The 14,539-nt window shown below is 27.9% G+C and overlaps 1 protein-coding gene and 1 non-coding gene across 2 annotated transcripts; one reads left to right on the forward strand and one right to left on the reverse strand.

Annotated features, from left to right (window-relative positions):
* Window positions 1-737: 737 nt before the first annotated feature.
* Window positions 738-856, reverse strand: LOC132947985 (5S ribosomal RNA). Its single transcript, XR_009664981.1, has one exon. It is a non-coding gene; the product is annotated as a 5S ribosomal RNA (ribosomal RNA).
* A 5,680-nt stretch (window positions 857-6,536) lies between these two features.
* Window positions 6,537-13,262, forward strand: LOC132946553 (uncharacterized). Its single transcript, XM_061016604.1, has 7 exons — window positions 6,537-6,977; window positions 10,148-10,365; window positions 10,538-10,999; window positions 11,064-11,257; window positions 11,947-12,112; window positions 12,553-12,646; window positions 12,722-13,262. The coding sequence occupies exons 2-7, from the start codon at window positions 10,167-10,169 to the stop codon at window positions 12,804-12,806; spliced, it is 1,200 nt and encodes a 399-aa protein (XP_060872587.1). The 5' UTR covers window positions 6,537-6,977; window positions 10,148-10,166; the 3' UTR covers window positions 12,807-13,262.
* The last annotated feature ends 1,277 nt before the right edge of the window (window positions 13,263-14,539 follow it).

Here is a 14,539-nt window from a genome sequence, read left to right on the forward strand (position 1 = left end):
CTTGAAATAGATGTATTATAATTTATAATATTATAATAAATGTAGAAAAGTGAACGAGAAAAAAATTACAAATATATTATATTACATAAAGTAATATATTTTAAAGGTATTTGAACAGTGGGTGGGGACGGCAGAGCACCACACTTGCCTGTTTAATATACAAATAATATGCACTTCAGCTCATATCGTATTAATATCTTAAAAATTAAAATATTTTTGAGGTTCATTACCAGAGGTCACCACGAGGAAATTCTCAGGTGATTTTAATTATCCTCCAAAAATTATTTCATTTTATATTCATATTCTTAAAAATTGTGCAAATTCGTTATAGCAGCATTAAATTATATAACAAGTGTATAATATTATATATTATATAGGTATACCTACGTTATTTATTATTTTGAATTTTCAGATTAAATTATGTGCTTATTATATTTTTTCTGTAAACATTATCGGCCTGAGGTTACAATCGACTTTTTTCGAAATCTCCGGCCAAGCTTACAACAAAAGTGATAATCGCGGGACCAGCTTACATATAATGCCCATTATACTATGACCCGTTGATAAGTTGAGTTTGAGACGGTAACCATGGTCCTCGTACCGGGATTTTCACTTTTCTAGCACAGTGGTCAGAAAATAAAAACATTTACCATTCACAGGACGGAAAAAGGCAAAATTCCAAAGTTTCAACCGACATCAAAAATTAAACTTATAGTTGTAAAAAAGGCATAAAAAAATGCCAACGGCACGTAGTGTTCCCAAGCGGTCACCCATCCAAGTACTAACTACGCCCGACGTTGCTTAACTTCAGTGATCGGACGAGAACTGGTGTATTCAACGTGGTATGGTCGTTGGCATTTGAACTTGTGAACATGACATTATTTGATTGTTACGACTGCAATTTCATTTACAATAGTCAATATTATTATAATATATACAATATAGGTACATAGTTTGATGTATTTTACCTACTGTTGAAAAATTCATTGGAAGCAAAAAACTTAAAACAATAATTGAAGTTAACGAAATGAACATAAAACGAAATATATTTGGTGAGTTTCATATGATATTTATAAATTATAACGAAATAATAAAATAAACCGATAGGTTTTTAATTTTTTTTACTTATGTCAATGGAAACCCTTTGACATTATTTTGTCTAAAGTAAAATTAAAAAATAAAACCAATTTCTGCAAACTGAGAGACTTTATGTGACACTGTCTTATGAATGAACAGCAGGGTTCTAAGCACTATATTCACTGAGGTTAGTAAATCAGAATTTAATATCATTAATTTTCGTTCATACAATTATTGAATTATCAAAATGTTGTTTTAAATTACCACCCATGTGGTGGCAGGAGGGGTGACCTCCCCATAAATCATAATCCATATCACGTCACACACATCATGCACAGGACACAATTATCCGACTATATGAATTATGATTTATTTTAAATATTGTAATTATTATATTATTTATAATTTTTAGATTCTGAGCGAAGCGATGAGGGATCTAGTGGTTTTCAATAGTGTTTATTTTTTTTTTTTATCCTGTACCTGTACAAAATTTGAACTAGAAGGAGTGCTTCGATTTCAACATATAATATCTCATCTTTTAGCAAATTGGATCAAGATGGTACTTTAAAGAGGTCATTTTTCGATTTTCTCAATAACTATTTAATGCCACGGGAAAAACCACCAACAAATTACAAAACATCGCAAAAAATGAGATTTTAATTTCTAACGCTTTGTTTATCGCCATAGAAACGAATAAAAATAAAAATTTTAGTTATTTTGTTATAGTTTATAATATTAATTCAACTTACAGGCTATAATAAAATATAATATAACAATATAAAATATCCAGACTGACAAACCGTCTCCGCTCAGAATCGTTTTTCGTATACAATGATATGATATCATTGAATTCAAATTTAATACAATCCATTATACAGTGATCCACTTGTAACCTACTGTAGATACAGAGCGATATCCACTTACCCGCTTTTTTATAATATTTAACATTGATGATTGATAATTGTTACAGTTACATTTTGTTTCCCATGAATAATGCTGCAGTTTATTTGTTGCGCGTGTGTTCTAGAAATTATCGTAAACTATATTACAAGTGACAGGCCATAGGTAAGTTATTAGAATCAACTTACAATAGTCATTTATATATGTGTCAAATTACTAATTAGTATGATTTGAATTGATTTATACTTAGGTACCTATTATACTAAGGGGACATAAAATACTGTAATACTTTAAACATTAAAAAATGTGGAAACTGAAAATGTCCGTAAACAGTTCGAAACGAATCTAAATATTTTGAAATTTTATCGTATATTGAAATTGCTTATATAAACAACCAGTGAAAATGTCATGTATCTTTTACGGTCATTTGTTTTAAAGTTACACCATAAACCAAAATCGATTTTTTTGGAAACCGATATTGCGTTCTAATTCCCGTTTTTCCCTAATTTTTTTTTTGTTTTTCCTGCGTTTTTGAAAACTACTGGAAATATGGGATTTTGACCTCACCAATGCACCAACTAGATTCACTTTCCCATCGGACAAGATACTGAAGTTGAAAATCAAAACATTATTTCGACTAATTATCGGGTACACAGACACAAAAAAAAAAAATTAAAAAAAACACACATCGTTGTAAAATCAATACAGTCATCGCTCCGCTCAGATTCTAAAATGTTGTACTGTTTACTGAGGAATATTATAATAAGTATCTAGGTACTTTGCCATGTTCCCAGCTATAATATAATACTGTAAAGATGTGAGTGTTGTACATTTACCAGGTAGGTAAATTTTTACCGGTAAAAGAATTTAACGTAAATTTTACCAATTTTTTTTTACCGGTGAATTATTTTTTACGCAAAAAAATGTTGTGGTCCCTCTAATCAAATGTAATCGAAAACGCCCATCCCGAATTACAAAGAGATATCAATTTATCAACTCATAATAAATATACCAATAATATTATTATACAATCATATTTTCTATTCTATCGACACTGTATATTATAAGTAATTGTTAAAAGTAAATAAATATAAATGTTTTGGCTTTTGAACAAAAAAAATAAGGAAATTAATGCTGTAATTATTTATTAATTGTACTATGAATAATTAAATATTCATAATATATTATTTACTGATACAGAACAATAGTTTCATTTGTCAAGAATACAACAATAGAAATAACAATCGTATTTACTAATAAATGATGGCTCTGAGAAATTTTATTATTCAACCTTAGATTCTATATTTTACCATTTTAACCACTTTAATGGTAAATTTACCGATATTTTTTTACATAAATTCTCCATATCTACATAACAGTATGGAATAATATTTAGCTTATTTAATATTGTATAGAACAGCTAGGTCACCGATACGTAGTTATTACTTATTCGTGTAACAATAGCCATGATAATATTATATTAAAAAATATAAACTAACGAAATAACTTTGAACACAAGATAACAACATTTTCTTTTTATCTTTGGCAGGATGAAATACTGCTTATGAATGTGAGCGCGTTTACCTACAATAATATATTGTTTCCTTGTTTAAAATTTGTTATTGATTATTGAATATAATATTATAATATAAGATAGGTATCATTTATTACAAAATAATTTTTTACACACGTATACGTGTATTACGAACGGCGCACTGATTATGTTCAGAAAAAATCAATTTTTAGATTCTGAGCGGAGCGATTAATGTATTGGTTTTACAATGATGTGTGTTTTTTTTTTTTTTGTCTGTTCACATGATAAGTAGTCGAAATAATGCTTCGATTTTCAACTTCAGTATCTTGTTCGATGGAAAAGTGAATATGGTTGGAGGTCAACATTTAAAATTCCGAATTTTGACAAAATGTATCAAATTTAAAATGTAATAATTATTTTGTGGTTAAAAATTTATAAAATGTTCAACATTTATATCTAAGGATTGAAAATTTAAAACAAGATTACACGTACCTAAATAGGTTTTACATAATATATAAATTACTTGACTCACAATAATATCATCAAATATACCTACTTAGTAATATATCATAGGCTGACTGACCGTCTTCGCTCACAATCATTTTTCTTATACAATTAATTTATACCATTGAATTCAAATTTAACACCATCCATTACAGCGACCCACTTGTAACCTACTGTACAGCAGAGCGACACCCACTTGTCCACCTTTTTTAAATGTGATTTTAGGGCCAAATGTCCGATGAAAAGCCAAAAAAACTAAAGTTAAGTTAAAAAGTTAAAATGAAATTAACTTTTATCTAGTTAATGTCCAGCCGTGGAAAGTACTCGATGTAGCATAAGTTGCAGTGTCGCGTAAGTTTCCACACCACCTATGTCTGTTAATATATTAATTATATATTATTATATTATTATTAATATAATATATTATTTGATAAGCCACGAGGTATTACACCAGGCGTGTTTTTTTTATTGACACCACAATAACCTAACCTGTATGCCTAATCCTCATCGCAAGCGAGAACACGCGAAAGCCGGTCGACTACATTAATATTTTAATTTGCAGTGAAAGACATAAGCGCCAAAATGAGATTGAAAAAAAAAATTGTACTGTACGAAAGTGCTAAAATCCTAAAAACCTGTGTGCCACGGTTAGTAGATATTAAATTTATAGAACTATACATTATAATTTTTAACAAATTATTATTGACATTTTTTTACGAGATCGAAAAAATCAACCAATTTATTAAAATTATAATTAATTTCCATCATATTTGTCAGTGCTCGAATTGGAGAGCAAAGCGTCCACGGGTCTGCGTTGAGTAATTTTGCACTTGGAACGCAGTTTATAAGTCGCTGGATTGAGCTCCTCTACTTAATAATTCCCAATTCGAGCACTGATATTTGTTGACATTTTTTTTTAAAATCTACATTTTTAAATAACCACTTAATAGTTAATTATAATATATTAATTTTTGCGCAAATATGATATGTCATTTTTGCATCTTTGGCGTTTATGTCATAAAGCTGTAATTTACATAGATCGGTACAGCGAAGACTGCGCTTCTCGCGTATAATATAATTTAAGTTTTATAAAAACATATTTTAATATCAATAAATATAATTATATACGTTAATATCGAATTTAACTAAACGTCAAACGTTTGATTTAAAATTTTTTCGAATCACGGAATTCGCATATTCTCGGCTTACTAGCGTTGAATTTTAGTACTTAGTTAAAGTGTGTTTCAGCCTCCGGAAAGGGCTAGCTAGGCTGCTGGCGTTGGTATTTTTGTCACATAGTGTTATAAGTCCTAGAGGAGTAAAAAAGGGTTAAAATATTATTGCGGGTGCCTATATGGGTTTCTGGTTAGAGACCGGGTAAAAAATATCGTGAGTTTCGTATTAGAAACCGGGTAAAAAAAGGGGTCGTGGGTTTAGGGTTTGGCGTTCAAAACCGCGGGTGCAATATTGTTTGCGGGTTTCGCGTCCGAATCCGGGTACAATAATATTGTTGGCGGGTATAAGGGTAGAAATAAGGGTTAAGTTCTACGCGAGTTGTGGGCCTTGCGTTAAAAACTGGGTGAAATTGTTTGGGGGTTTCGCGTCCGAAACCGGGTACAATATTGTTTTGCGGGTTATGGATATAAGAGTGGGTAATTTATTAGCGGGTCGTGTGTTTTGCTTTCAAAACCGGGTACAATTTTTTGCGGGATACCCGTTTTTACTCCGCAAATTTTTATAACATCCATCATGTGACGGGGCTGGGAATGATGAATTATTCTAACTTATACACCACTGCTCAGGGACGGATCCAGGAGGGGCCTAGGGGCCCAGCCCCCCTTCCCAGACATATCATTGCTCCGATTTTCATGGGAAAATTTACATAAACATTGACTTAATAATTTAATGTTTTGGAAAAAGCGACAATATAGACGTTTTGAATTTTGTTATTTAATATTATATCCCTATGAACAATAATATGTTTTTTAAATGTTTTTTTTTAATTACAATGTTGTGAATGTAATGATTTTAACAAAAACATTTTGAATATATTTTTAAAACATTTTTTTTTTACATTAAAAAAAAAAATATGAAAAAAACCTTTTTAATTTTTTTTAAAAACATTTTTCATATGTATTTTCTATGTGCTTATAATTATATATATATTAATGTACATGATTGTAATTATCTTTAAAAAAACATATTAAAGATGTTTTTAAAACATTTTTTTAAATTAAAAAAAATATGAAAATTATATTTTTTTATTTTTTTAAAAACATTTTTTATATGTATTTTCCGTGTGTTATTTATAATTACATATATATAAATAATGTATATAATAATAATAATAATAATTATGTATATAATGTATATTATGTATATAATAATTATAATGATGTAATATTATGATCTACACTATTGATAAAATTACACCTAATAAAATATTATGGGTTTTCTTAACGGTGTCGTGATATTAATATCCGCAGACCTAGTACTGATGATAAGCGCCTAAAGCGCGGACCAAGCGCTGTGATTGGCCCTAGCGCGTAACAGAGTAACAGACATTGTCATCTATCGATAGACGCTGTCGATCGACGCCACAGCGTTGTTTATAATTTATATGATGTAACTGATGTAAGTTTTATAATTAATGTGCGTCGTTGTTGTTTTTGTTCCACCGCCATTTGCGACATACGGATATTCTTATTTCTTTTATACGGTGTGTATAATCGGTTGGTGCGTTCGCCGTTTCGGTATACTTATTGTAACTCGTAAGTTTTGGTTTTACAAACAATCGGTCCGTGGTCGTGTGTATTGTGCTGAAACGCGTGTGCCAACGTCTTACCTCATCAGAACAGCGACATTCCGTTGTGCGTGCAGTGGTGTCGATACTCAATTATTGAACAAGTACCTAGTCGGAACTTGGACAGCGAATGCGAGGGCTTCGACTGCTTCGAGACAGGTCAGTCATAATTAAAGTCATTTAACAAGTGTTTGTTAACACATGCCTCGTGCAGTCGTGCCTACCCCGTGTCTTTGTACAGTCCTGTCAAACTAAAGGCTTAACTTTAGTATTCATCTGCCGTAAAAATGTGCCTACAACTATGTATAATATAGCATAATATATACTTAAGTACCTACATACATACTAACAATTATAACTTACGTGTCTTTTCATATTATATGTATGCAAGCTGGGCAAGTTACTAATTTCTTTCAAATAACTAGTTAAAGTTTAACAAAAAAGAAATAAATTTAGAATTTAAGTTAGTTTTTGAAATTTTCCAAACTTCTATCTATTATAGTTAGTTTAGTTAAAACAGTAGACAACTTAAATTAGAGTAGGTAGATGTACCTAAAGAGTTAGTTTTTTTATTTATAGTTTAAAAATCCGTTGGTTCAAATGTAATGTAAACCTATAACATTAAATTAAAAATTTGGTGATTTAATATATTGTAGTTTAGGTAATTGATAATTTTATCAAATAGTTTGAGTAGGTACTTAATAAATAATGACTTTAATTTTTTAAAAACAAATTAGGTAGTATAATATAATTTATTTTTAGCAAAACAAACAATTTAGGTTCTGATTTAGGTTATTAGAATACATATAACATAAAAGAAATGCCAAGGAAACGGGAACATTTTAAGAACCTCTCCAAAAGAAGTCAACGTAGGCGCATAAATGAAGATTGTCATAAATTCAATGAGGCACCAGAAAGTCATGATGAGTCTGAAGAACCAATGACAAATCTTTTAAATAATGCAAAATGTTCTAATCGAGGTTCTAATTCATTTAATGTTTCCTCAATTGATTTTGAAGCTTTACCTTCTGAGGAATGCAAAAAATCTTCTGATGAAATTTTAAGTGATGAGGTTGAGTTCATTTTGAGTAATATAACTTCTGATTCAGAGTGTTCTTCGGCTGAAAGCACATTTTCTGATGTTCCATTAATAATAGATGCAAATTCTGAACAACCACAAGAATCTCCTTATGTCTTACAAAAGTTTCTTCAAAGATGGTCTATTCAACATAATGTAACTCATAATTGTCTATCTGATTTACTACGGGGATTGAAAGATACAGTTCCTGGTTTAACCTCTGCTTTACCAAGTGATGCTAGGACATTATTGAAAACTTCCAAGACTAAATTTTGTTCAAAAATTGTTTCTCCTGGAAAATATATTCACATAGGACTTGAGAAACAACTTCAAAGAATTATTTCTGGTCCTTTTCAAGATTCAATTCATAGTTTCAAACTAATAATTAATATAGATGGTATTCCAATTTTTAAAAGTTCAAACATACAAGTCATACCAATTTTATTTGGGATATTATCAGATATAAATGAACTACAAAATAAAGTGTTTCCAATTGGTTTATACTGTGGTAAAGGTAAACCTCATGATATGGATTCTTACCTAGAAGAATTTGTTAATGAAGTGAATAATTTATCAGAGAAAGGTATTTTACATCAAAGTGGAAAAACAATACCAGTGAAAGTTGTTGCTTTCTGTTGTGATGCTCCTGCAAAGGCAGACATTCTTGGTATAAAGTCTTTTAGTGGGTATAACTCGTGTACAAGATGTGTTGTTAAAGGTGAAACGAGTAACAACCGTAGAATATTTACAGATCTTGATTGTGTACTAAGAACAAATGAAGATTTTCATAATTGGTCAGATACAGAATTTCGTAAAACTAAAACGTTACTTACAAAAATCCGAGGACTGCATTTTAACAACTCATTTGTTTTAGATATAATGCACCTTGTTTATTTAGGAGTAACTCGAACTATGATTTTAACATGGAGTACAGGAAATATTCCTCACAAATTGTCTAGTAAACTATGTCTTAGATTATCATCATTATTAGTTGAATATCGTTCATGTGTACCTATTGAGATTAATAGGAAACCAAGAGAGCTGAAACTTATACTTCGTTGGAAAGCTACTGAATTTAGAACATTTTTGCTATATTTAGGACCGGTTGTCTTAAAATCTGTTCTAACTAGTAAAAAATATGAGAACTTTCTAACTCTTCATTTTGCAGTGACTATTTTATTGTCACCTAAAATGTGTAAAGATAGTGAGATGCGCAATTATGCAAGATCGTTACTACAGCGTTTTGTTGAAGACTTTATTCTTCTGTATAGTAAAGACTTTATCACTCATAATTTTCACGGTTTAATTCATTTAGTTGATGACTCTGATTATTATTCAGGAATAACATCAAATTTTACTTTAGAAACAATATCTGCATTTCAGTTTGAAAATTATTTGCAAAAAATTAAATCAATGGTGCGAGGATATAATAAACCAGCTGAACAAATCTGTAATCGATTAGGTGAATGTTTTTTATTAGAAAGCTATTTTGAAACTCCTCAACAATCATCATTGCCAAAAATATCACATATTCACTGTGATGGTCCTCTTCTATCAGATTGTTGTGGACCACAATACAAGATTCATATGTTTCACCACTTTCAATTAAGAATAACAAAACCTGATAATTGCTGTGGGTCAAAGAATGGTGATATTATAATGGTGCACAACTTTGCTTATTCAAAATCACTAAAAACTGAAGTTGTCATTGGTAAAAAATTTGTATCACAAGAAGATTACTATTCAGTGCCGTGTAATAGCTCATCACTTGGAATTTATGTCGTTCAACATTTTTCCACCTTAAAAATGTGGCCAGTTTCAGAAATTTGCTTAAAATATATATATTTTCCATACAAAAATCAGTCATATATTGTCTTACCTTTAATTCATCTATGTTAAATACCTATTGTAAATGTAAAGATTATTTATTAGGATAAGTTATTTTTTGTACTTTTAATATTAGGTTATAATATAAGAGTTAGATTTATGAACAATAAGATGAAGAATATTATTCCTAAAACATGTAAAATATTTGTTCATTTAATTTAAAACTTTAATGCTGAATGATGTAAATTTAATGATTATGTATTTAGTTACCTAAGTATTTTGAATTTTAAGTATAAGGTTGTTTATGTTTATTTATGAATTATTTAAGGGAGAGAATAAAATAGAAAATATATATGTCTATAGGTATGGTATATGTGTAGGTACAAAACAATATATTTTTTTAAACTTATTTTTTCCAACTTAGTTTCAGATAATACGTAACAATGTGGTCATTAATCAAAATTATTGATACGGATGAGGTAACATACTATGATGTAGTACCAAATAAGTGGATAGTGAATGATAAACACTGCTTATACCCCGTTGCTCGAGTAAGCACTATAAAAAAGTTGGCAAAAGAAAACACAGATTGCAAAGATGATTGGGAAGTTTTCAATATGGTCATTATTGAACAAGATATTAGTAAGTTTAATTTTAATAATTAATTTAGTAAGAAATTTGTTTTGTTATTAATCAATTTACTTTGTTCTTATAACTACAATATTCAATTAATTACAAAATAAGCATTGAAGCTGGCTACTTTTTATAGTGAGATTTTTAAAATACTTATGTCAAAATTGATTTATTTTTATAGGTGATTATGAGAGAGGATATAAAATGATGATAAAAGCAAATAAAAAACAAAGTGAGTCTAATTTAGATTCTGAGTTTGAAATTAGAGGTAAAGGTTGCCGAAAAAAAACAACTTCTTCAAAGCAACTTTTTGGAATAAGTAGTAGCGATGAGGATATTGCTGTAGATAATAATGATCCACATCCTTCGACCAGTTCTATTGAAAACTTAGGACTACAAGCCAGATTACCAGTAAACATTGAACGTCAGTTTCCTACTCCTCCACCTGTATTGTTGAAATCTGCTACAAAGAGAACATTTAATTCAATATCAACTTTGTCACCTTCTACATCAAGCTCTAGAGCTGTTATGAGTACTCTAGTTGAAGGTGATAAGTCTTCTAAACCTGTATGTCCTTTAATTGGTACACGTTACAGTAAAAACGAACACCGATGCTCTTCATCAGACCTGTGTTTCATTTCTGGTGAGTTAAAAATCTTAAATTATTTTTTTTAAAGTTCTTAATTTTAATTGCACCATTATTGCAGCCGATTTAATGAAACTAAGGAATACTGTTTCTTATATTAAACATCATCTCATTGATAATAAGGATACAACTGATGATAAAAAAACTGTAGTAGTATCTAATTATGAAATGGACAATATATTTCCAATAAAAAGTGAAGATGGTCTTAAGATGTTAGAAAACAAACTTGAAGATATTGAATATTTTCATAAACTGGTAATTATGAAGTGTTAAAGTAGATAGCTAGTTTACTACTTTATATTATTTTCTATTCATAATATGTATTAGTTAAATTATATAATACATTTTGTTTTAATATTTTAGTGCATATATTCTTTTAAATTAATAAGCCAAGGTTAGTGTAATATTATTAGAAACCAATTTTTAAGTTGAAACAATATATATATTGTATAAGTATAAATAAAATAATACCTAAATAAAAATTTTCTCTTAAATAATATAATTTCATTATACCTATATTAAAGGGCATCACCACACTAAATATATATTTTAATATATATTAAATTTTAAATCAATAGCTCGTCTTAAGCACATAGATATACTTCGGCTTATGAAAAACAAAATTCTGAAATACTGTGTTGTAAGTTATTAAAACCATTGTGTAAATCAAAATACATAAACATGTAACACATTGGCGGCTACTCACCCGTCGGTTCTATATATAGCGCCACGCGGCATTTATCGACTCATTATCTTGATAAATAATCATTTTTTTCAACTTTGGATTTTTACTAAAACGTTTTCAATAATTTTGGCTACAATAATACACCAACAGACTCAAAATTAAAAAAAGTTAGTGGTGTGATATTCTTTAATAAAAATATATTTTTTGTATTTTAAAATATGTTAGACCATGCATTAATAATGTACAATTAACTTAATAGGTGTCCACAATTGCATTTACAATTGGTGGGATAAAGAGTTTATCCAAAATGACAACATCAACAATGAGGATAATGTTTTCAGATGAATTTATTGCAGATTATAGTTGGAAGGGGCAAAAAAAAAAAAAAAGTCTTGAAGCAAGTCCAATTCACAAAGTCATAATAAGTAGGCAATATTCATATCAATTATTTTTTATTATTTACAATTTTAATATTTATGAACAAGTTTCGCATCCTTGAATTACAAACAATATTGTTAATTCTCTAAGGTTAGTTCTTATAAGAATACAATATCCAGTTAAAGTTGGCAGACTCTTATAACCGCCAGAATTCTGCCTGTAATAAAATCTATTATCAGTCAGTTAGTATTAACTGAAACTTTACTGGACATTGCGTAGGAACGACTCTAACAGTAATAAACAGTAATTTTGAATAGAGTTATTAATGTTATCATATAACTTGTAGTATTTCTAACACTTTTATATTATAATATTCAAAATTGTAGAGAAGCTTGTTTCCAAATTAAATGTTTATTGCTCGTATTTTGTAGGTATTAGGTACATAATTTTATAGTATATATAATATTGTTTTATATTTTATTATTAGGTGCAATACAACACAAATTTCCTACCACTACAAAAGCTAGTATTATAGAATTTATAAGCCCATGGATGGCTCAGAGCGTAACCAGAATTAAAAGGCATACCTACATTTTCAGTTATTTTACATTATTATAAGATTTATTTTTTAATATGATTGTATTTATTAATTATAGAAATGCCATTAAAGTATCTTCTTTGACTACTTCAGCAATAATAGATGATGATGATCCTGCCACATGTTCTGACCAGCCTATCTGACTTATAACCAGTTATTTGTTACATCTAAGTGTGGTTATTGTTTTTATTTTATTATACTTATAAGTTGTTATTTTCTTTTATAAATAAGTATTAATTCCAAGTGTGGTTATTGTTTTTATTTTATTATACTTATAAGTTATTATTTTCTTTTATAAATAAGTATTAATTTCAAGTGTGGTTATTGTTTTTATTTTATTATACTTATAAGTGTTATTTTCTTTTAAAAATAAGTATTCAAGTATAGCTATAATTATATACATTAATATATACACACTAAATATACATATCTTATTAGGTGTATATATTATTATTTTATTTTGTATTCATTTTATACATATTATTACCTATGCCTAACTATCAAGGTTCTTTATTATTTTATTTAAAATTAATTTTTTTTTTTATGATATTGAATTATAAATTAATACATGTTTTTTTTTTAATAAACAAATTCTTGCAATTCTATAACGGCCTATGTGTGTATATGAAAAATTAACATAATGTACCTATAACAATTATTTTAAATGTTCTTTTTAGCTGAAAACACTGCATTTTTAACATTTATGCATATGTTTAAAAAAAACATTTAGGAAGCTTTTACAAAATATATAAAAAATCTTTTTTGTTTATTTAAAAACAGCAAAAAAATAATTTAAATAGATTTTAAAGACTATCAAAAAATATTTTTAATAAATTTTAAAAATGTTAATTTAATATATTTTTTTTAATGAAAAAGTGGCCATCAAAACATTGCTGCATGTGTTTTAAAAACTTTTTTTTATTCTTTTTTTTATATTTTTAAAAACATTTTTTAAATATTTTATTGCTCATAGGGATAATCATTAGGTAATTGATTTATTACATTAAGACTAGGTATATACTAATATTGGGAAAACGAATTAAATTTAGAATAAAGTGTACCCATATTGTAATAATTTCAAATTTGTAATTGCATTTGTGTTGTAAAAAGATTTTGTTGGTCTGGATCCGTGCCTGCCACTACTTGAGTATGTAAAATATAAATTAAAATAATTCGTGAATAATAGTTTGTTATAATAATAAATTACAGAAGTTTTAAATTATTTAAAGGATTATATCACCCCGATACTTACCTATTTAAAATTCAACGCTGTCCTAATATTATAACTATAACTATATTATTATTATTATATTTTATTTATTATTAATTAGACATCACCAAAGTCTTATTTATAAACCTCTCTCACTATTTCTATTGGACCTCTCTATCGACCTGTCTTAAATTCGGAAATATTTAATACATTAATACATAATGTCATACACAGGGCTATGAATTTAATGCACTAAAAACCTTTAAAAAATGCATTCGAAATGACGAAGAAATTCAATAAAATACGCACTTAAAATGCAAAAAATTCAATATAAAATGCCAAAAATTATAGTATAAAATGTACATAAAATGGTTTTAATTTAATATTTATATTGATATTATATACATTAGTACATTACATTTTACATACATAAAAAGTGTTTATTTAATAAAAATAAAATAGTAAAAGTATTGATTGAATTTTCAATTTGTATAATACTTATTTAGCTGAAACATTTTTTAAAATTTTTTTAATGTATTTATTTTGTTTAAATAATAAAACAAATTTAAATATATTTATTTGTGGGTATCTTATTCATCTTTAGTCTTTACTATTGCATTGGACGAAAAAAAACAAAAAAAAAATTTTTTTTCAAATATGTCAACT

Source organism: Metopolophium dirhodum, chromosome 6 (assembly GCF_019925205.1).
Source record: "Metopolophium dirhodum isolate CAU chromosome 6, ASM1992520v1, whole genome shotgun sequence".
Classification (NCBI taxonomy): domain Eukaryota; kingdom Metazoa; phylum Arthropoda; class Insecta; order Hemiptera; family Aphididae; genus Metopolophium; species Metopolophium dirhodum.

Bases quoted from the DNA above. Each gene is read 5' to 3' on its own strand.
- LOC132946553 (XM_061016604.1), top strand. From the start codon at position 10,167: ATGTGGTCATTAATCAAAATTATTGATACGGATGAGGTAACATACTAT. The intron at 11,000-11,063 runs GTGAGTTAAAAA...CCATTATTGCAG, and splicing joins AGACCTGTGTTTCATTTCTG to CCGATTTAATGAAACTAAGG. The intron at 12,647-12,721 runs GCATACCTACAT...TATTAATTATAG, and splicing joins AGCGTAACCAGAATTAAAAG to AAATGCCATTAAAGTATCTT.